This window comes from Plecotus auritus, assembly GCF_963455305.1.
Source record: "Plecotus auritus genome assembly, chromosome: 1".
Classification (NCBI taxonomy): Eukaryota; Metazoa; Chordata; class Mammalia; order Chiroptera; family Vespertilionidae; genus Plecotus; species Plecotus auritus.
This window is the reverse complement of record NC_137770.1, coordinates 79,624,062-79,645,785: the sequence shown is the minus strand read 5'-3', so window position 1 is coordinate 79,645,785 and position 21,724 is coordinate 79,624,062. Positions and strand designations below refer to the sequence as shown.

The following is a 21,724-nucleotide window of genomic DNA, read 5'->3' as shown; positions in this document are numbered from 1 at the left end:
TCCCAGCTGTTGTCCCCCATGTCCAGTCATGCCATCTGCTTTTGAAATACACTTCCTCAATCTTGGAGTACCTGCCTAAATAGTCAGTGTAGCAACCTTCATGTATGAGGGGAATATGCTGAAGCATCAGGGTAAAATGTATTTTAATAGACTTTCCTCAAAGATCATTGTGTCTTTAGACATATCCTATCCTATCTAATAAAAGAGAAACATGCAAATCGACCATACCTCCGCTATGCCCACAAGCCACACCCACCAGCCAATCAGGAGCAAGTATGCAAATTAACCCAACCAAGATAGTGGTTAATTTAATATCCAAGTGCAGAGTGAAGACTGAAGACAGTGTAGAAGGAAGCCAAGCACTGCAGAAGGGAGTGAAGCTGTGGAGAAGCAAGCGGGGCGGTGGAGAAGGGAGGAAAGCAGGTGGGGTGGCAGAGAAGGGAGGGAAGCAGGCAGGGTGGCGGAGAAGGGAGGGAAGCAGGCAGGGTGGCGGAGAAGGGAGGGAAGCAGGTGGGGCAGCGGAGACAGCCCCAGGAAGCCCTATTCTTGCAGGAATCTTCCTGCAACAGGCCTCTAGTAAGTCCATAAAAATAAAGGTTAGGACATGAAGAGACCTCAAAAAAATTGATGTAGCATTCCACCTTATTTTACAGATGAAATAACTGAGGCCTAAAGTCACACAGCTGTTTTGTATCAAAGGGAGAGACCCACAGCTTTAGTCCTCTTGCTGGCTCATGTGGATTTATTTATTTCACTTGGTCTGACTCATGGTAAAGCCAATTTCATTTAATAACAAGACTTTCTACATTATTTGTATCTGATTTTTGTATATTTTCTTCATACAGCTGGTATTAGCTGTTATACTGTTAAGCTCCTAGACCCTAGGATGGGAGTGCATCCTAGATGGCTTTGTATGGACTCTAGCCAAGTGCCTCACATAGTCTGCTGTATGTTAAGGGCTAATGATGATGAGCAAGACTTGGAAATGGAGATCATCTAAGATCCATTATGATTGTCTGGCTTGTAGTATCTCCCAGGCAAGGAAGGGTCTTTCAGAACCTGTTTCCCAATTTTTTATTTTTTTTAATTAAAGCCAGGAAAGAGAGCAGGCAACACAGCCTCAATAACACCCAATGGATATTAAGTGGCAGGAAGGGAAAAGCCAGGTAAAATCAATCACCCACCTTGTGGTTCCGTCCGTGCTTATCCAGCAGGGAGATGATGGACTTGATGTGGCCCTCTGCTATCAGGTTTAAGGCTTCTGGGCTTTCAATCAGGATGCAGTGCAACACTTCCAAGATGCCTATGTGAATGCCACAAAAACATTTGGACATTAAGTAAATTACCGACCTGGCCATAATTTTGAAACCTGAGAATGAAAAGACCATCCTGAGGGGACAGAATATCATCAATTCTCTAAATCTATTAAATATTTCCAGCCAGAAGAAAGATGCAGTCATCTCATGTAGACTTCAGGAACCTCTGAGGGCCAACCAGTTTGGAATTAGCGTTGAATTTTATTCAGCACCAACCCCATTTCCCCTTTCCTGGGCAAAGGCACAACACTTCTGTGTCAAAATATATAAGAGCAGCTGTACATTGGAATTCTTACTTTGATCAAACCAAGAAATAGTTAATTTAAAAATAGAAAAGCAGATGCCCAGGTTACTATAAATTCTAAAGGTCATTCAAGTAATTTAGACAAAGAATATTTATGCAGACATGCATAGCCCATGGGTATAGACAGTAATGTGGTGAAGGTCTGGGGGGACAGGGTAGGGGGCAAAGGGGGAGGGATGGACAATATTTGAAGTGTTCCTCAAATAAGAGTTTATCTAGGAATCAGCCCAGAAATTATTTTTATTTTATAAGCTCACTAAAAAATACTATTTGGCTTTGCTCCCTTTTCTTGGAACACTGAAAAGGCTTTTTGTGTTAAGTGGAGGCTTAAGAAAAACTAACTGGTGCTCCAACAGCCTGGCATCTATAAGGGCAAAACCATGATAAAAATTCAAGGGAAGGTGGGGGAGGGTAGGTGGGTAAGAATACATCAACCAAAGAACTTGTGTGCATATATGCATACCCAATGGATACAGACAATAGAGCGGTGAAGGTCTGGGGGAGGGGGATGAGGGAGGGCTAGAAAGGTCATTGTAGGAAAGAGGGTGACATATGTAATACTTTCAACAATAAAGATTTTAAAAAATAAAACTAAACAAAAATAACTCAAGGGAAGAAGTTAGCTAGTATCTTCCTTGGGTTTATTGAGAAAATTCCTCGTCATTCTGTTTTTTTTCCACCCAGGGTTTTCATAAATTGCCCTGAAATGTAGTGTGGCCCATGTCTAAGAGATACTGAAGAAAACAGGTTTGAAAGACGTGTAGTTAGATGATCTTGGGAGAACCTTCCCTTGGTCTGTCTTGTCCAAGCTCCTGTCTCCTCTAGACACTGAAAAAGCATCCAAACCTTTCAGCTTCCCAGAGAGGGGCCCACACCTGTCATGTCCATTAATCTCTGAGGAAGCCAACTGCTGAGGCTGGTCACTTGGCCACTTACCAACAGTGACTACTCTCTTGGCTCAAATTCTCTATGAGTCATGAAGGGCTCTAGATATGAAATCAAGGGTGACTCAGGTGTGGGAGAATCATCATTTCCTCTTATTCCACAGTCATTTTTCAGTCCTGCTTCTACCCCAAATTGTTAGGAGGACCATGTCCAGAGAGCATTTAGAAACCCAAAGAAAGAGAGAGTCTAAGCAGGAGATCATGACCCTGGTAGGGGGCGATGAAAGAATCTAGGGGATAAAGACGAAGACACAGAGTGAAACATGAAACAGAAGAGGACAGACTTGGGATCAGGTTAGAATTGTTAAAGTTATAGGGGTGTCAGGAAGATTTAGCTCTTTTTGTTGTTGTTGAAGTAATTATTTGATTGCAATCCAGTGGACAGAGCATTGTTCAAAGATTTAACATTGTTTTCTTTTTTTACAGAAATAATAAAAAAAAAAAGGTCACCCTCTCCTTTGGTGTCCTGTCAAGTGTTACCTGAGGAAGATTCTAGTCTGTCCAATTTGCTGATGAGCCAATCAAGGTTATTGGAGAATTGAGCACAATTGTTTCTGTTTCCACGGATGAGGGCAGCTGTGAACAAGGAAACGTTTGGTTAAAGGACACAATGATGGACATAAGAACTTGGAAAGCTGTTAAATATATTTCAGCTACTTAGCAACTAAAAGGAAGTGAATGATGATCTTCCCCTCCCTAGCCCTTTGATACAATCCAGTTTCTATATTTAGAAGAGTATAAATCTAGCATTTACTCAAATACTTCCAGAGAATCTGCTATGTACCAGGCACCTGTCTAGTTGCTGGGAATAAAGCAATGGGAACATAACAGCAGAGTTCCTGCATTCATGAAGTAGGACAAAGAGGTAATAAACACACAAGCCAATAAAATTACTTCACATGATGATAAGCAAAAACAAACAAACAAACAAAAAAACACTATCTGCTTGGTTATTTGTTTAAGAACTCAATTCCTAGCAATGTTTTCTTTTTTTTAAAAAAATATATTTTATTGATTTTTTACAGAGAGGAAGGGAGAGGGATAGAGGGCCAGAAACATTGATGAGAGAGAAACATCAACCAGCTGCCTCCTGCACACCCCCTACTGGGGATGTGCCCGCAACCAGGATACATGCCCTTGACCGGAATCAAACCCAGGACCCTTTAGTCCACAGGCCAATGCTCTATCCACTAAGCCAAACCAGTTAGGGCCTAGCAATGTTTTCTTAAACCTAGCTAGAGATTTAATATTTTTCAGTGCTAAAAGAGGCCAAATAAACACAGCTGGATAGGTTGGTAAAACTACTAGATAAGTAACAATTAAACATGAAACTCTAAAATATATAGAACACATGAATATAGGACAATGGTTCTCAAAGTGTGGTCTCTTGAATCAGAAAGTGTCATCTGAGAACTTGTTAGAAATGCAAATTCTCTGCTTTTGTCCCAGATCCACTGAATCAGAAACTCTGGGAATGGGGCCCGACATCTGTGTTTTAACCAGCCCTCCACCCTATTGTGATGCCTGCTCATATTTGAGAAGCAATGATAGATGGTATTGCTAATGGAGGGAGAAATATGCTGTCATTAGATTTTCACCAAATCTAGAGCAAGAAATAACCTTCCTTCTATAAGCCAACTGCAGATGCAACTCTGGAACAAGTCCATGTAAACTGACTGGTTCCTAGTAGCTTGATTTTGATGCTCTTGATTTTCAAAGACTGGGCTTTTACAAATGCGTGTAAGGTATTTGGATAAGGAAAGGTCTGCCTCAGGACCTCTGCTTTATATCTGCAGGTAGTGGAGGTCAGAATTAGTTCTGAGCTCCTAACCTTCTTTTCAGGTCAGCTTAAGCTCAGGGAGGCAGTCTGCCCAGGCTCAAGCCACAGTTCCACCATTTGCAACATGTATGACCTTGTGTGTTTCTGAGCACCAGTTTCTTGATCAATAAAAAGGGAATAATAGTAGTATCCACACCTCAAAGTGTTGCTCTGAGGATAAGAGATATTCTAGTATCTGGCACACAGAGCCCAGGAAATGTTAGCTACTCTTGTTGTGATAATTATTACTGAGTTTGAGCTGTATCATTACAAAATATTAGAGTTGGAAGAGACTTTACAAGGTCACACAGTACCATGGCAGTCCAATCAGCCTAATACATTTTTGTTTTACAGAATTTTTTTTATTTAATAAGTAGAAAGAGTACACTCTCTAAAACAACAATAAACAGTATAGTATGATAAGTACATAGTCAATTATCATTATCAAGTATCACCTACACATGTTTGTATGTGCTATACTCTTATAGAACAAGCGCAGTAGGCTTGTTTACACCAGCATCACAACAAATACGAGTACTATGAAGTGATTAAGCTATGACATCATCAGGCAATAGGAATTTTTCAGCTCTATTATAGTCTTATGGGATCACTGTTGTATATGCTGTCCATCATTGACCAAAATGTAGTTATGCAGCACATGACTATGTAGGACAAAGGACTAGTATTCAAAATACATAAAGAACTTGCAAAATTCAACAGTAAAAAAAAAATACCCAATTGAAGGAAATACACAGAGGGTAAGTAAGCATATGAAAAGAAGTTCATCATCATCAGCCATAGGAAATTGCAAATTAAAACCTCAATGAGGTATCACCACACACCTATCAAAATAGCTAAAATAAAAATAGTGACAACACCAAATGCGAGGATGCCAATGAACTGGCTCACTCAGACATTGCTGGTGGGGATATAAAACAGTATAGCCATTGTGGGAAAGTTTACCTGCTCCTCAAAAAGGTAAATATAGAATTCCACATGATCCAGCAATTCCACTTTTAGGTATATACCAACAGAATTGAAAACAGAGACTGAAACTTGGCACATACATGTTCATAGCAACTGCTTACCCACAGATGAACGGACACATAAAATGTGGTCTATACGTACAGTAAAATACTATTCTGCCTTAAAAAAGGAAGGAAATCCTGACACACTACAACATGGGTGAAGCTGGAAGACATTATGCTAATAAAACAAGCCAATCACAAAAGGACAAATAGTCAAAATCCTAAAGACAGAAAGTAGAATGGTAGTTTCCGGGGAGTAGGGATACAGAAGAAAGTGGAGTTATGGTTTAATGATACAGAGTTTTCTGTTTGGGAAGATGAAAAGATTCCGGAAATGGATGGTATTGATGGTTGTATATCATGTACAGTTTACCACAATTTAAAAACATTCCATGACCAAAGAAAACCCCTCCATCTATGGCAGTGGTTCTCAACCTTTCTAATGCCGCAACCCTTTAATACAGTTCCTCATGTTGTTGTGACCCCCAATCATAAAATTATTTTCGTTGCTATTTCATAACTTTAATTTTGCTACTGTTAATGAATTGTAATGTAAATATCTGTGTTTTCCGTTGGTCTTAGGCTCTACAGCAGCGGTTCTCAACCTGTGGGTCGCGACCCACAGGTTGAGAACTGCTAGCAGGGTTGCCTAAGACCATCGGGAAACACAGATATTTACATTTGACCCTCCCTCTGTGAGAGGCAGATCAAGCTTTCCCAAGTGCTAGGATCTCAGAAAATCTTAATGCTTGGCAGGAGTTTCTTCTTCATCCTTTTTCTCTTTGTCATTCAGATCTTCTTTCTTTGTTCCACTTCGAGTATCAACAATGTCATGGTTTCTAGGAGGAAGTCTCCATTCTGGGCTAATTCTGTCCCAGCATATTTAATTTCCCCTCATTAACCATTTCATTCCACAGACTACAGAGCCCATCTTTTGTGAATGCAAACTGTATGCCTGTTTTCAACTATTTGGAGCCAAGTGGAGCCAAACAGTAAGAGGTGGAGGGCATCTTTCCTCCAGTTTCCTCCCAGCTGTCAGAACTGAAGTGCACAGGCCCAGCCACTATGTTCCTGTAACACAGCCTCCTAGCCTCTCCTTGCTCAATTGAGCCCATGATCCCAGTGCATCAGCCTGATCCTTGATATGGAGAATGGGTCTAACCTGATTTTTCTGGACTCCTCTCTGGCTCCCTTTCAACTTTCTATGGACTTCCTTTAATGAGAGAGACACGGCAGAGAAAAACCCTAAAATGCTGCCTTGTCACCATATCTGAGCAACTACTGGTGGCCACCTCTTTGCAGAGGCCAGTACTGTTGTCCGCTGTCCTCCTCCCACTGCCTGGAAGTTTGGGCTCCTATGGGGGTACTGGATATAGCAAGCACCAGAACATGACCACACACTCAGTGTTGTGAGAAGAAAGTCTGGGTGCTGAAACATCCTTACCACCTTTATTTTCCCACTGAAGTGAAATTAGGAACAGGCCAAAGCAGTAAGAATCATGACTGATCAATAAGCCAACAGTGAAAGGTCACCAGGTTTAAGGGAGTGACCATCGTTAAAGCGGAGGTGTCAGAAGTGTAGAACTGGAGACACCTCATATTAAAGATGAGGAGCTGAGGTTCAGAGAATGTTAAGTGGCTGCCAAGGGTTTCACAGGTAGTTCTGGCAAAATTGATCACCATCTGTTTCACTTGCTACTGATTTTTTGCTCTCAGTTTAGAAAATACAGTAAGCTACTAGTTAATGGAATAAATGGCTGGGTTAGAATCAAATGGTTAATGAAAGGCTTCCAAAGAATGAAGTCAAATGACAATCTTGGTTTGTCCAGTGGAAATCCCATGGAAACCACCCTTGGAAATCTTCCCGGGAGAGGGCTGTGTGTGCACTTACCCAGCAATTTGTACAGGAGGTTCAGAATTTCTTTCCAGGCCATGCCACTCTCCTCCCTTGCGATCCCTGCGAAGTGTGCTACGCTGTTGTAGATATTTAAGCGATCAATGCACGTTAACACCAGGGCCAACATTCCCTGTGACAGCAAGTGGGGGGAAAGGCAAAAATTCCTGATGAAGGAAGTGGACCCCTTCTATTTTGTTCTTACTCCTCCCATAACATGCAGGTTTTAAGGCTAATAACACTAATATGCAAATGGGCCTTCATATGCTGCCAGCTTGGGTTTTGTTTTTTTTCCCTCCTAAAAACAAAATATTCATTTCTATGCCTCAGAGACCTAAATAGCATCCATTTGGGGAGTGAGTCAGCAGTCTCCTCTGACAGGGCTGCCCCACACATTTAACTCAAACCAAGGGCGAGTTGAGGAAGAGGGAGCATAAATGAGTCTCACAAATGCCTGCTCAGTGCCCAGTGCGAAATGACTGACTCACTCAGAGCCCTGGATATACTATTTAATTTTCTTTCTCTCTCTTCTTTTAAAATATATTTTTTATTGATTTTGGAGAGAAAAAGGGAGAGGGAGAGAGTGATAGAAACATCAATGATGAGAGAGAATCATTGATTGGCTGCTTCCTGCACACCCCTACTGGGGATCAAGCCCAAAACCCAGGCAAGTGCCCTGACCAGGATCAAACCATGACCTCCTGATTCATGGGTAGATGCTCAATCACTGAGCCACACTGGCCAGATCTACCTCTTTTTTCTCTTAAATATCAAATAAGTTCAAGAAATTCCAGTCAGCTACACAAGACAACCATGCTTGCTTCCTTCTCCTCAGCACCCATCCCCCAAAAGAAAAGTGGGATTTAGAGACAGTAAGACCGAAAGAGTATTTTTAACTACTGTTCCATCTAAATTACAATACTCTGCCACCTGGTAAAAAACATCTGTTCTTAAGGAGCTGTAGTTCCAGTGGCCTATAAGGTCTAATGTCCCCAGAGCTACTCTGCTTAGACCATAGACTGACTGAGCAGCATGCAGCTCTATCCCATGTCACTAACTTTGGAAATGCCCAAGGGACAGGCTCTGTCCCCGGGAATGAGGCAGGACACGGCAGGAGTATGTAATTAATCCTGTCAACACAGAGATTTGGCCTGCTAGTGCCAAATCGCCATGTCCATTTTCAGAGAAGGCATGTGACTGACTTGTCTAAGGTTACGCACGGCGGGGATGGAGTCAGACCAGGGCCCCTGGAGCCCCAAGTTAGAGTTTCCCTCATATCCAGGCCCCGTCCCTAGGGACTCAGAGGCTCAAGGTCCATCTAAGACTGAGCATCATGTATCTTTCAGACCAGCTCCTCAGTCATTTCTAATATGGAAACTGGGCATTTGTATTTTTCAGACAGGTTTCCTATGTAATTCTGACATCTTCCAAAATTGAGGACCTGCAGCCAATGCCATGGTCTAATAGCTGAGATTTACTGAAAATGGACTTTGGATGCACATGTGCACTGATACTTTAAAATATAACCTGGCTTGAATGTGCCAATGTGCATTATTACCATGTCCACTGAGGTATAAGCTGGGGTGGTGGACAGGGAAGGTCAGCTGCCCATGAAGCCTTCCTTCTCAGTGTCCTCTTTTTCTGTGCTCTGTGTCTCCTTCATAAACATGTGCGAGCATGGAGACAAAGCTAATTGCGGTCCCGGGGGTATGTTAGCTGTGGACACAAAGAGAATCTTGACGTTTAATTTTTTGGACGTACCTCTTCCTTGAAAAGATTCTGTCTGTTTTTGAGCGAGCGGAGCTTGTTCTGCTTGTCTTCATGCTGCATCTCCTCCTCCGGGGGCTGGAAGTAGGCGATCAAGTCCCGTAAGGTCTGCAGGACCTCTTCTATCGGCAGCGTCACGGGGGCAGCTGTGCGATTGTTCCCACTAAAAAACCCAACATGGACACGGCTCAGGCACTGGGCTTCCAGTAGGACCCTTGGAGCAACCACTAGGTCCTGGTTCCCACGTGCCACCTCCCCCGCCCCTCTGGCACAGGGCACTGTCTCCTAAGGTAGTCACTGCATGCATGGCAGCAAACTGACATTTGCCAACCAACAGAGTAACAGAAGAGAATGTTCTGATTCCATTTTAAAGCCATGTTATAAATAAAGGAAAATGGCCCCTGACTGTCTGCCACACTCTTTCCTTTTAAAATAAAAACACCTTTAAAAATAATAAACTTTTTAATCCGTAGTTCCTTTTCACTATTACATGTTCTTCTTGGAAGAGGTGAAACAAGGCTGGGAGGGTTTCCATCACTGGACTCCCTCGCCACCTAGATCTTTGTCTTCCCTCTGTCTCTCTCCATGTGTCTTTTTGATATTGGTGTGCTTTTCATTTAAAGTTTCTGTGGGCATGCATGCACTCACCTGCTTCCCCCATGCATTTGCTGATATCTCCTTCAATCTGTATCTGTCTCTTTCTCCCCTGACTTCCTGTGTGCCCTCCCTCTGTATCTCCTCCCTCCTCTCTTTCTCAGCATCCCCACCATTTCTCCACAGTCTTCCTCTCTGCCTCAATGCCCCCTCCTTGCTGCCCCCACCATCTCCCTTTCTGCATTGTATTCTCCCCCTGGATGTGTCGGTCTCTCTGACACTGTTAGTCATACTTTTCAAAAAGACTTGTAATTAATCTTGTCAACACAGAGAGATCACAAATGTCCACAAAGGGTGAAATGAGCCCTCACCTTCCCCTCCCCTTGCGGGGTATATTGGTGAGTCCTTCTGAGAATAAAGGATATGAAGACGTTGGGGAAACGGACCCAGCCCCCAGGGAACTGCAACATTGGCCCTGAGGGACTAAGAATGGATTGCATGTGTAAATAATGGCAGATCTTTACCTTGGGTCAATTTCTCATGAGTTCTCTTTGCATTTATTGGTTATATATTAATCTGGACACGTGAGAAGAAAAGATTGTTCTCTAGGCCTGAAGCAAAGACTGAACAATCCTGAAAAATACTCAGGAGATAAGGTGACAACAATTCCAAATTTGTGTAAAAAATGCCAGGTGCATACAGTGAAGATAGAACACCCAACACCAGTGGACTGCACAGAGAAGCACTCTCACCACTGCGTGCTCTGGCCCACGGTGGGTGCTCAGGAAGTAGTTATGAATGATTATCTGGGATATTATTGCATGCAAAAACTGCGGGGAAGAGAATATTACGAGGACATGAGGCGAAGGTTTGGGATTACAAAACCCAATCAGAAATGACTTTCCAATTCTAGATTCAGTTAAGGGATGAACACATTTTCCTTAATTCATTCTCTCTCTCTCTCTCTCTCTCTCTCTCTCTCTCTCTCTCTCTCTCTCACATTTTGAGTTTACTAAAGACACTGATGCCAGTTAAGTCAGCAGTTTTTCTTCAAGTGCTAAGAAAAGATGGAAAGGAGAGGTTTGTTGGCATTTTTTATTTATTTATTTATTTTTAGCTTTAAAGGGCACTACACAAAGGGTTGGAAAACTTGGTGATAGTCACTGCCATTAACCGTGTCATGCTTGAGTGCCTCCTGGCCTCTTGTCCTTCAGTTTCACATCTGGAAAATAGGACAGGTACACTCTATGCTAGCCAGGGCCCTTCTGGGTCTAACATTTTGTTTTGTGGGTTTTCACCGCTGATCACTTCGTCTGAGAAAAGATCAATATAACGTCCTCCACTGGACTGAGGCAGATCCCTCCCTTGCTTCAAAACAGAACACAGACCACATGCCTGGCACTGGGGACAGTGGTGAAAATAGACATGAACTCTGAGTGGCTTAATGGTGCTCACATTCTACTCTGGAATCCTGGGGAGGATACTGGGGTTCAGGGGGCGGGGACAGGGACAAGATGATATCTCAGTTTGGAACTGACTATAATTGGCACCTCTCTTACCCCAATGTTTTCCGACTCTCTACAGCCACTGCCTCACTACATTCTCACTCTTTGCCAAAGATTTCTTTTGTTAAATTCAAGTAAGATCTCAGGTGATTCTGAATATCTGCCACAGCATTGCCATAACGCATTTATATATTGTTTCCCTCCTAAATGTAAGCTCAGAGGTCAGCTGGACAGTTATTGCCTCATCAGCAGGACTGCTGAGACTCCCTCATCGCTCGCATTGCTCATCTGCCCTGTTGGACAGCTCCCAGCAACTGGACAGGGGCTGAGGAGACAGCACAAGAAAACTTTAACCTTTTCTTCTTCATTGTTCTTCCTCTTTCCTTCCCTATTCGTTTAAATTTAATGTGCTCTCCCAGGTGGCCACCCCCTCCTTCTGGTTTGCATTTGTATACAGCATGTACTGTTGGCTTCTCAAAAGAGATGGGAGAGGAGAATGTAGTTCCAATTTGTGTTTTTATCTTTCAGTCTCCACCTCTTGCAACATTCAAGTACTATGGCTTTTGTAGCCCTACCCCTGCCACATTGGTTTATTTTTCATTAGTCTTCTGTTCTTCTAAAACATCCTGTGGCTGGGAGAATCAAGTGTTTCCCCCACTGAGGGTGGAACTTTCAGAACAGCTGAGTGAGGAGTTCAGCAAATCTTCTCTCCCACAAAAAAATGATAAATTGGAAAAAAATCATCCAAAATAACCCTTTAGAACTCTGGAAATTGACCAAAGGCATACCACAAATTGACAAGCATGTATTTAAAAATATGAACCTTGTAAGAACAGGGGGAATCTATGGTGTTTCAGCCTGAAGCTGTTCCCTTGCCTTCCCCATTTTAAAGAAAAGAAATTCTAATAGGTCAGGGCAGATCATGTGTAAGGCCACCCACATGCTAATGGAAGACCAGAGAGGAACCTAGCTCTCTATTCATCTGTGGCTAAACATCAGCCTTCTCTGTACAAGCAGAAAGTAAAGTCTTAGACAAACTTAAAACTACCTCAACTTTAGTGTGTTATCCAATCCACATGGGTAGCAGGCTTGTCATATAAGAAATATGAAGGGAAGCCCGGCTGGTGTGGCTCAGTGGTTGAGCATCAACCTAAGAACCAGGAGGTCATGCTTTGATTCCCAGTTAGGGCACATGCCCGGGTTTTGGGCTTGACCCCCAGTAGGGGGCGTGCAGGAGGCAGCCAATCAATAATTCTCTCTCATCATTGATTTTCTATCTCTCTCTCGCTCTTTCTTCCTCTCTGAAATCATTGTAAAAGAAAAAGAAATACTAAGGGAAGTCCTTCAGACTAAAAGGAAATGATACCAGACAGTAACTAGAATCAAATGAAGAAAGAGAGAGCACTGGTAAAGGTAAGTATGTAGGTAAATACCATGAAAGATAGTATAAATGTAAAAATGCATATATGTATACTAGTATTTCTCTTTTATTCTTATAACTGATTAAAAAAAACAAATGCATAAGACAATAATTATAAAACGGTACTGCTGGGCTTATAACACATGGAGAGGTGATGTGCATAGCAATATTAACAATATTGAAGCAAAGTTGCTTTATTTCACTTGTTAAGTTTATATTAATTTGTTTCAAGTTAAATACACAGTGAGTTCCCTAGAGCAACCACAAAGAATATAACTAAAAAAATAGTCAAAAACTCAACAAAGGAATGAAAATGAAACACTAGAAAATATTTACTACAAAGGAAGGCAGTAAAGGAGGGACAGAGGACCAAAAAAGACCTGAGACCAAAATCACATAGCAAATAACAGGCATAAATCCAACCCTTTGAATAATTACATTATCTATAAATAGATTATGCACACCAATAAAGGGAAAACATTGTCAAACTACATTAAAAAATCCAATGTATGCTATCTATAAGACATATCATGTAGATTCACAGACACAGATAGGAAGTAAAAAGGATTGAAGAAGATCTACCATCCAAATAGTAACAATAATCTGCATATAAAACATTTGGAGTCACTCTAAAAGTCATACTTTAAGAAAAATAATGTTCATAGAGTAAAAAGAGACACACTTTTTAACTATACATGACTCAATTTATCAGGAAAATATACCTATTATAAACATAAGCGCCCAATAATTGAACTCAAAACATGTGAAGCAAAAATGGACAGAATTAAGGGAGAAATAGACAATTCAATAATAACAGTTAGAAACCCAGGCAAAGGCAAGGCATAAAGAGGGTGCTAACTATAAAGCTAAGCAGAGACACAGAAACCCTCCTCAGCGCTCCACCTATGGGTCGCAGACAGAGCCCCAGGAAGAATCTGGATAGGAACCAGAAAAACCTGCCCTAGGGAAATCCTGATAGGTACCAGGTGGATTTTTCTTGTTCCTATCCAGATTACGAGGAGAACTGGAGAACTAACTACAGGGCTTGGAATGAGTACTATTCTGCTGCTTCTCAGTCCTATTACTGGAATGCTCAGAGGCATCCAGGGTGGATGGCGGCCTATCACATGAATACTATTTACCTACAAGAAATGATGTATGGCAACCAGTGATGATGGCCATACCTCAGACAACCCGGAAGTATCAGCAAGTGTTACCCTTGAACAGCCATCCTCCGAGACCTATAGTAGAGTTGCATTTTTGAGAACTTGAAAAGTCTTAAGGCTTTCTGCTGGGGTACATTTATTTTTCAAATTGTTTTGACCTACTAAATCTATTATCTTATTTTAAGAAACTTCATAGGCTATAGTCTTGAAATATTTTGGGACAAAGGGTGCCATTTTCTATAAGCCATTCCAAAAAGAAACATTTGAAAAGACTGATATATCACTGCTTACTTTAGAAAATAAAAACAGTTGAGGTTTGAAAAAAATAACAGATATTTCAATATTCCATTCTCAACCAGTTAATGTAATAAACTATTAATATAGGACAAAACCATATGATCACCTCAAATGACAATGAAAAAATCTGACATAATCTAACATTCTTTTGAGATAAAAAACACACAAATAAAACAAAAACCTCTCAACAAACCAGGAATAGAAGAAAACTTCCTCAGCTTGATTAAAGGGCATCTACACAAACCCCATAGCTAACATCACACTTAATGGACAAAGACAATGTTTCCCACTAAGATTAGGAACAGAACAAGGATGTCTGTTCTCTTCACTTTTATTCAATACTAGAAGCCCAGTGCATGAAAATCCATGCACTGGAGGGGGGGTCCCTCAGCCCGGCCTGCCCCCTCTCACAGTCTGGGAGCCTTCTGGGGTGGGAGGCGACCCAGCAATCAGGAGAAGGCGATGCCCCATTATACCTATGCTGCTGCCACTGCCAGCAGCGCAAGCCTGGGCTGGCCCTGGTTATCTGAGCCTCAGGTGGCCGTGGGCAGCTGGGCAGCCGCCATCTGAGACTTGCCTGTGCCTCAGGCTGGCCCTGGGTAGCTGGGGGGCTGAGGGGACTGGGGGACTCTGGAGGCAGGCGCGGCAAGGCCGGGCCCACCTGGGGGCAGGCCCAGCCTTGCGCACTCCTGCCGCCCTGGCAGGGCTGAGGGGACTTGGCACTGCCATCTGTGGCTGTGGGTGCCACCATCTTTGAGGGTGTGGCATTCAATTAGCATATTCCCTCTTTATTGGCTGTGGGCACCGCCATCTTTGCGATGGCATGAGGTTCAATTAGCATATTCCCTCTTTATTAGATAAGATTATAGTGGATGTTCTAGCCAGGCACAATAGAAAGAAAGAAAGAAAGAAAGAAAGAAAGAAAGAAAGAAAGAAAGAAAGAAAGAAAGAAAGAAAGAAAGAAAGAAAGAAGGGAGGGAGGGAGGGAGGGAGGGAGGGAGGGAGGGAGGGAGGGAGGGAGAGAAGGAAGGAAGGAAGGAAGAAAGAAAATCTATATTTATATTAGAAAGAAAAAAAATAAAATCTTTATTCACCTATGATATGATCCTGCATGTAGAAAATTCTAAAATACCCATGCCAGAACCCCCCACATTAGAATTAATAAAAAATTTTCATTAAGTCACAGTATACATGATTGATCTTCAAGAAACTCAGTTTCTATATACTAGTATTTACAAATGCCAGCAATGAACAACCTGAAATAAAATTTAAAAAACAATTCCATTAGTATTGGCATCAAAAATACTTTGGAATAAAGTTTTAAAAAGAAGAGTAAGACTTACACTCTGAAAACTATAATATCTTCTGAAAGGAATTGAAGAAGAATGGAGAGACATTCTATGTTTATGGATTGGAAGATTCATTATTAAGATAAAAGTTCTCCCAAAACTTATCTATAGATTAAATGCAATATCTATCAAAATCCCAGCAGGCTTTTCTGCAGAAACTGAAAATTTTACTCTAAAATTTATATGGGAATGAAAAGAACCCCAAAGAGCCAAAATAATTTTGAAAAGTACAAAATTGGAGGACTCACTCTACCTGACTTTAATATTTACTACTATAAAGCTACATTAATCAAGACAGTGTTGATTTGGCATAATACAGGTACACAATGGAATAAAACTGAAGGCTCTGAAATAAATTCTTACATTTATGGTCACTTGACTTTTGACCAAGGTGCTAAGGCAATTTGATGTGGATGGATACATTTTCAGCAAACTATACAGAGGCAATATTGGATATACACCCAATCCACATTCAAAAGATGAATTTAAAACCTTACCTTACTGTACCATACACAAAAAATTTGATTCAAAATGGATAATAGACCTAAAAATTATAAAACTAAATTATGAGCTAAAATTATAAAACTTCCAGGAAAAAAAAGGAGAAAATCTTGGTGACTTTTGGTTAAGCCAGTGGTAGGCAAACTCATTAGTCAACAGAGCCAAATATCAACAGTACAACGATTGAAATTTCTCTTGAGAGCCAAATTTTTTAAACTTAAACTTCTTCTAATGCCACTTCTTCAAAATAGACTCGCCCAGGCCATGGTATTTTGTGGAAGAGCCACATTCAAGGGGCCAAAGAGCCGCATGTCACTAGTGAGCCACAGTTTGCCGACCACTGCGTTAGGCAAAGAGTTTGAGATATGACACGGAAAGCATGATCCATAAACAAACAATAAAAAGTTAAATTAGACTTCATCAAAATTAAAACTTCCATGCTGAAAAAGCACCACTAAGAAAATAAGGAGAAAAGCCACAAACTACGGGGAAATATTTGAAAATCATATATCTATAAAAAACAACCAGAAGATACAAAAAACTCTCAAACCTCAATGTGAAGACAACCAACCCAACTAAAAATGTAGGCAAAAGACTTGATTGCATTTTACTAGAGAAGATATATGAATAGCTGATGAGCACATCAAAAGTTGTTCAAAATCATTAGTCATTTTGGGAATGGAAATTAAAACCACAATGACATACCACTTTATATCCATTAGAATGACTACTACCAAAAAGTCAGATAATAACAACTTCAGGCAAGGATGCAGAGAAAATGGAATTTCATAGATTTCTGAATGGAATGTAAAATGGTGTATCTGCTTTGGAAAACTAAATTTTCAGTTTCTTAAAACTAAACATCCCCAAATGTCCACTGATAGATGAACGGCTAAAGAAAATGTAGTATTTATATATCTATCTATATAAAACCCTAATATGCAAATTGACCAAATGGCTGAATGACTGGCTGAACAACCAGTCACTATGATGCGCACTGACCACCAGGGTGCAGACGCTCAATGCAGGAACTTCTCCCAGCCCGCAGGCTCCGACCAGCGGTAGGAGCCAGGGGCAGGACTGGCAAGCGGGCAGCATCAGGCCAACTAAGGTGGGTGCGAGCTGGGCCCCGATCACCCTGCTAGTTGCCCCAAAGATCGGCCCTGATTGCCGGCCAGGCCTAAGGACCCTACCCATGCATGAATTTCATGAACTGGGCCTCTATTAACATAATAATATTCAACCTTAAAATGTAATGAAATTCTGACACATGCTACAATATGAACCGGAAGACATTTTTGTTAATAAGCCAAACCAAAAAAGACAAATATTGTAGGACTCCACTTATATGAGGTACTTAGAATGGTAAAATTCATAGAAATAGAAAGTACCAGGGGCTGGAAGGAGGGGAAGAAGGGGAGTAATTGTTATGGAATTTTATTTGAGATGATGTAAAAGTTCTGGAGATGGATAATGGTGATGGTTGCACAACAATTTGAATGCACTTAATGCCACTAAATTGTATACTAAAAATGGTTAAAATGGTAACTTTTGTTATGTATATTTTACCACAAAAGTATTAAAAAGTTAAACACAAGTTTATATATGACTCAGCAATTCCACTTTTAGGTATTTACCCAAGAGAAATGAAAACATATATTAAAAAACTTTTGCACTAAGATCCATTGAAGCATTACTGATAATAACCAAAAAATAGAAACATGCCAATTTTTCCTCAATTGATGAATTAAACAGAATGTGAAGTATGTCGGTCTCTGTCTCTATAAATAACTAAATATATATGCATATATGTATAAATATATACATACTAGAGGCCCGGTGCACGAATTCATGCACCAGTGGCTCCCTCGGCCTGGCCTGCACCCTCTCACAATCTGGGACCCTTTGGGGGATGTTAGAGAGCCAGTTGGCCCGATCCCGCAGGCCAGTCTGAGGGACCCACCAGGGCATGATCTGGGCCAGGGAGAGATGCAGGAGGTTGGCCAGCTGGGGCGGGGCCACGGGAGGGCTCCAGGGCATGTCCGGCCCATCTTGTTCAGTCCCGATCAGCTGGACCCCAGCAGCAAGCTAACCTACCATTCAGAGTGTCTGTGCATATCATAGTGACTGGTCAACTGTCTTTTCCCTGGTGGTCAGTGCATGTTATAGCAACTGGTTGACCCCCTGGTGGTCAGTGCACATCATAGTGAGCGGTTGAGCAGCCTTAGCATATCATTAGCATATTATGCTTTGATTGGTTGAATGGCCGACCAATATCATTAGCATATTAGGCTTTTATTATATAGGATATGTATCTTCTATATTTATACACACAATCATACATATACAAACATTTATATATTTAGGTGTATACTAGAGGCCCGATGCACGAAATTCATGCAAGAGTAGGCCTTCCTTCCCCCGGCTGCCAGCACCAGCTTCCCTCTGGCATTCAGGACCTGGGCTTCCTCTGGCCATCAGCGGGCACCCAGGACCCAGGCTTCCCTCACAGCCCCAACTTCATCCAGAAGGTCATCTGGTCTAATTAGCATATTACACTTTTATTATTATAGATGTACCTTTATATCTATAGCTATATCTGGTACACATACAAGAAGAATACTCTTCAGCTCTATAAAAAAACAGAACGCCATTATGAGCTATAACAGAACAGGGTTGAACCCTAGAATGTAATGCTAAGTAAAAAGGCCCAATTCAAAAGACCATATATTGTATGATTTAATTTATCGACTTAATGTATCAAGTGAGATGGAAAATAGACCACTGGTTGCCTAAGGCTGAGGGTGGAAACTGGTATAAACTGCAATGGACATAAGGAATTGTTTTGGGGTGAAGGAAATGTTTAAAACTGAATTGTAGTGATGGTTGTACAGTTCTGTAAATTTATTAAGATTCACTGCTTTGTACATTCAAAGGAATAAATTTTATGATACATAATAAATTATAGCCAAATAAAGCTGCTTAAAATATTTTTCTCATTGTCAGGCATTTAACTCCCACTTATTTTTTTTTTAAAATAACAGCTTTATTGAAATATAATTCACATATCATACCATCAAAAGGGTATAATTCAAAGGGTTAGTGGTTTTTAGTAAATTTAGAGTTGTGTAATCATTACCTCAATCAATTTTAGAACCTTTTCACCAGCTCTCTCCTCACCCCAGTCCCATTAGTAGTCACTCCCCTTGTCTGCGGTGACTACCCCTAGACAATCACAAATCTACTTTCTATTTCTATAGATTTTTCTGTTCTGGACATTTATATAAATGGAATCATGTAATATGTGGTCACCTGTGACTGACTTCTTTCATTTAGCATACTGTTTTCAAGGTTCATTCATGTTGTAGTGTCTATTAGTATTCTATTCATTCTTATGGACAAATCACATTCCATTGTAAGGGTATAGCACATTTTATTTATCCAGTCATCAATTAAATGTTTGGGTTGTTTCTACTTTTTGGCCATTACGAATGATGCTGATTTGAACATTTGTGTACAAGTTTTTGCATGGACATATGGGAAATTGCTGAGTGAAATTGCTGAGTCTTAAAGTAACTCTATGTTTAACCTTTTGAGAGAATCCAAAGTGGCTGTGACATTTTACATTCCCATAGCAGTATATGAAGGTTCTGATTTCTCTACATCCTGTCCCATACTTCTTATTAACAGTCTTTTTGATTAGAGCCATTCTACCGGGAATAAAGTGTTGTTAACTCTCTGTAGTGTTGATTTGCATTTTCCTGATGGCTAATGATGTTGAACATCTTTTCATATGCTTATTGTCCATTTGTATATCTTCTTTGGAGAAGTGGCTATTCACATCCTTTGCTCATTTTTAAATTGGTCCATTTGTCTTTTTAATGTTGAGTTGTGAGAGTTCTTTAATCTAGATACAAGTCCCTTATCAGATATATGATTTGCAAATATTCTGTCCCATTATGTGGGATTTTTTTCACTTTCTTGATGGTGCCCTTCACAGCAAAAAAGTTTTTAATTTTGATAAACTCCAATTCATTTATTTTATTTTGTTGCTTTTGTTTTTTGTATCATATTGAAGGAACCACTGCCTAAGCCAAGGTTATGAAAATTTAAGCCTATTTTTTCTTTTCCAGATTTTATAGTGTTAGGTCTTATAATTAGGTTTTTATCCATTTTGAATTATTATTTTTGGTACATGTGTGAGGTAGGGGCCACTAACTTTTAAGAAAGATATAGGGACAGGGGTTGAGAGAATTGGGGGCCAGATAAATAAAACTGTCTGCTTCCAAAGTGGCAGTTCTGGTAATAGCCTAGACTACATGAAAAACTCATGTTTGTGTACAGCTATCTTTTTTGCCTGTACCAAGCCATTCAGCCTTATACCATTTATTTGAAGAAGGGAAACATGCTTAGATGTAATTCAGCAGAGAAAGGAGGAAACATCTTGCTCAGGGATCACAGGAAACCAGTGACAGAGCCAAAAGCAGACAAAGGATGGTTGACTTGCAGGCCTTAGTTCTACCCTGTGGCAGGAATACTTCCATTGCCTACTTTCCTTTCTCTGATTTAGTAACGGCCTCTGAGTTGCTGGGTATATAGCCACCAACCAGAGATTATATTTCCCAGTTTCCCTGCAGCTAAGTGTGGCCATGTGAATAAGTATTAGCCAATAAACTTAAAAATAAAGTAATCTACTTTAAGGTCATATCTTTTAAGCAAGAAATATCTTGCCATCCACTTTCTCTTTCCACCCCCTTTTGTAGGAGACACTTCAAACATGGTGCTGGTAAGTGACTTTTGATCATGTAAATCAGGGTTGGGGAATGTCTGGCCCGTGGGCTATATAAGATCTGCAAAATCATTTGTTCTGGCTCTGCCAAGGCAACTGAAGGTGGGACTCAAAATTCAATAAACCTAGGAGCTTTTTTCATAGTAACATAAATTTATATTAAGTGAATTATGGTATAAATATCCAAATGGCCCTTGGCAGAAAAAAGTTTCCCCACCCATGATGTAGATGAAGAAAACATACCATGCCAGTGGTTATCAACTGTGGCTGAATATTAGAATCACATGGGGTAATTTAATTAAAAGATGATGTTTGTTAATTCAAAAAGATATAGCACTACTATATTCACTGCAGTATTATTTACAACTAGAGGCCTGGTGCATGAATTTGTGCACAGGTAGGGTCCGGCCGTCCTACCCTGATTGGGGGTTATTGGGGCTGGGACGGTGGGGGGAGGGGCTGTGGGAGGTTGGCTGGCAGCCCCTACCCCTGATTGAGGTGGGGGGGCTGATCAGGGGCCAGGGGAAGGGGCTGCAGGTTGGCTGGCTGGTCCTGCCCCCAATCGGGCCAGTTGGATGGCTGCAGTGCACATCATAGTGACCGTCATTCTAGTTCTTCTGGTCATTTCATTCGCTTGGCTTTTAAATATATATATAGATAGTCAAGAAATGGAAATAACCTAATAGTCCATTGATAGATGGATGGATAAAGAAAAAGTGGTACATATACACAATGAAATATTACTTAGCCATAAAAAATGAATTCTTGTAATTTGTGACAACATGGAAGGCATGGAGGGTATTATGCTAAGTATAATAAATCAGTCAGAGAAAGACAAATACCATCTGATTTCACTTATATGTGGAAGCTAAAAAGGAAATAAATAAATAAAACTGAAACAGACTCAGATATAGATGAAAAAAACTGATGGTCACCAGATGGGAAGGGGTTGGGTAGAAAAGGTGAAAGGGATTAAAAAGTATAAAATGCCAGTCATAAAAAATAGTCACAACCCTGGCTGGTTTGGCTCA

General features: G+C 40.8%; 1 protein-coding gene across 3 annotated transcripts in view; it reads right to left on the bottom strand.

Annotated features, from left to right (window-relative positions):
- Positions 1-21,724, bottom strand: part of RYR3 (ryanodine receptor 3) — a 547,436-nt gene that overhangs the window by 251,402 nt on the left and 274,310 nt on the right. For all 3 annotated transcript variants that reach the window (XM_080659255.1, XM_080659256.1, XM_080659257.1), the window contains exons 13-16: positions 9,067-9,235; positions 7,303-7,438; positions 3,045-3,140; positions 1,185-1,303 (exon numbers count right to left, since the gene is read on the bottom strand). In XM_080659255.1, coding sequence (XP_080515381.1) covers positions 1,185-1,303; positions 3,045-3,140; positions 7,303-7,438; positions 9,067-9,235 — 520 coding nt within the window. The remainder of the gene's footprint in view (positions 1-1,184; positions 1,304-3,044; positions 3,141-7,302; positions 7,439-9,066; positions 9,236-21,724) is intronic.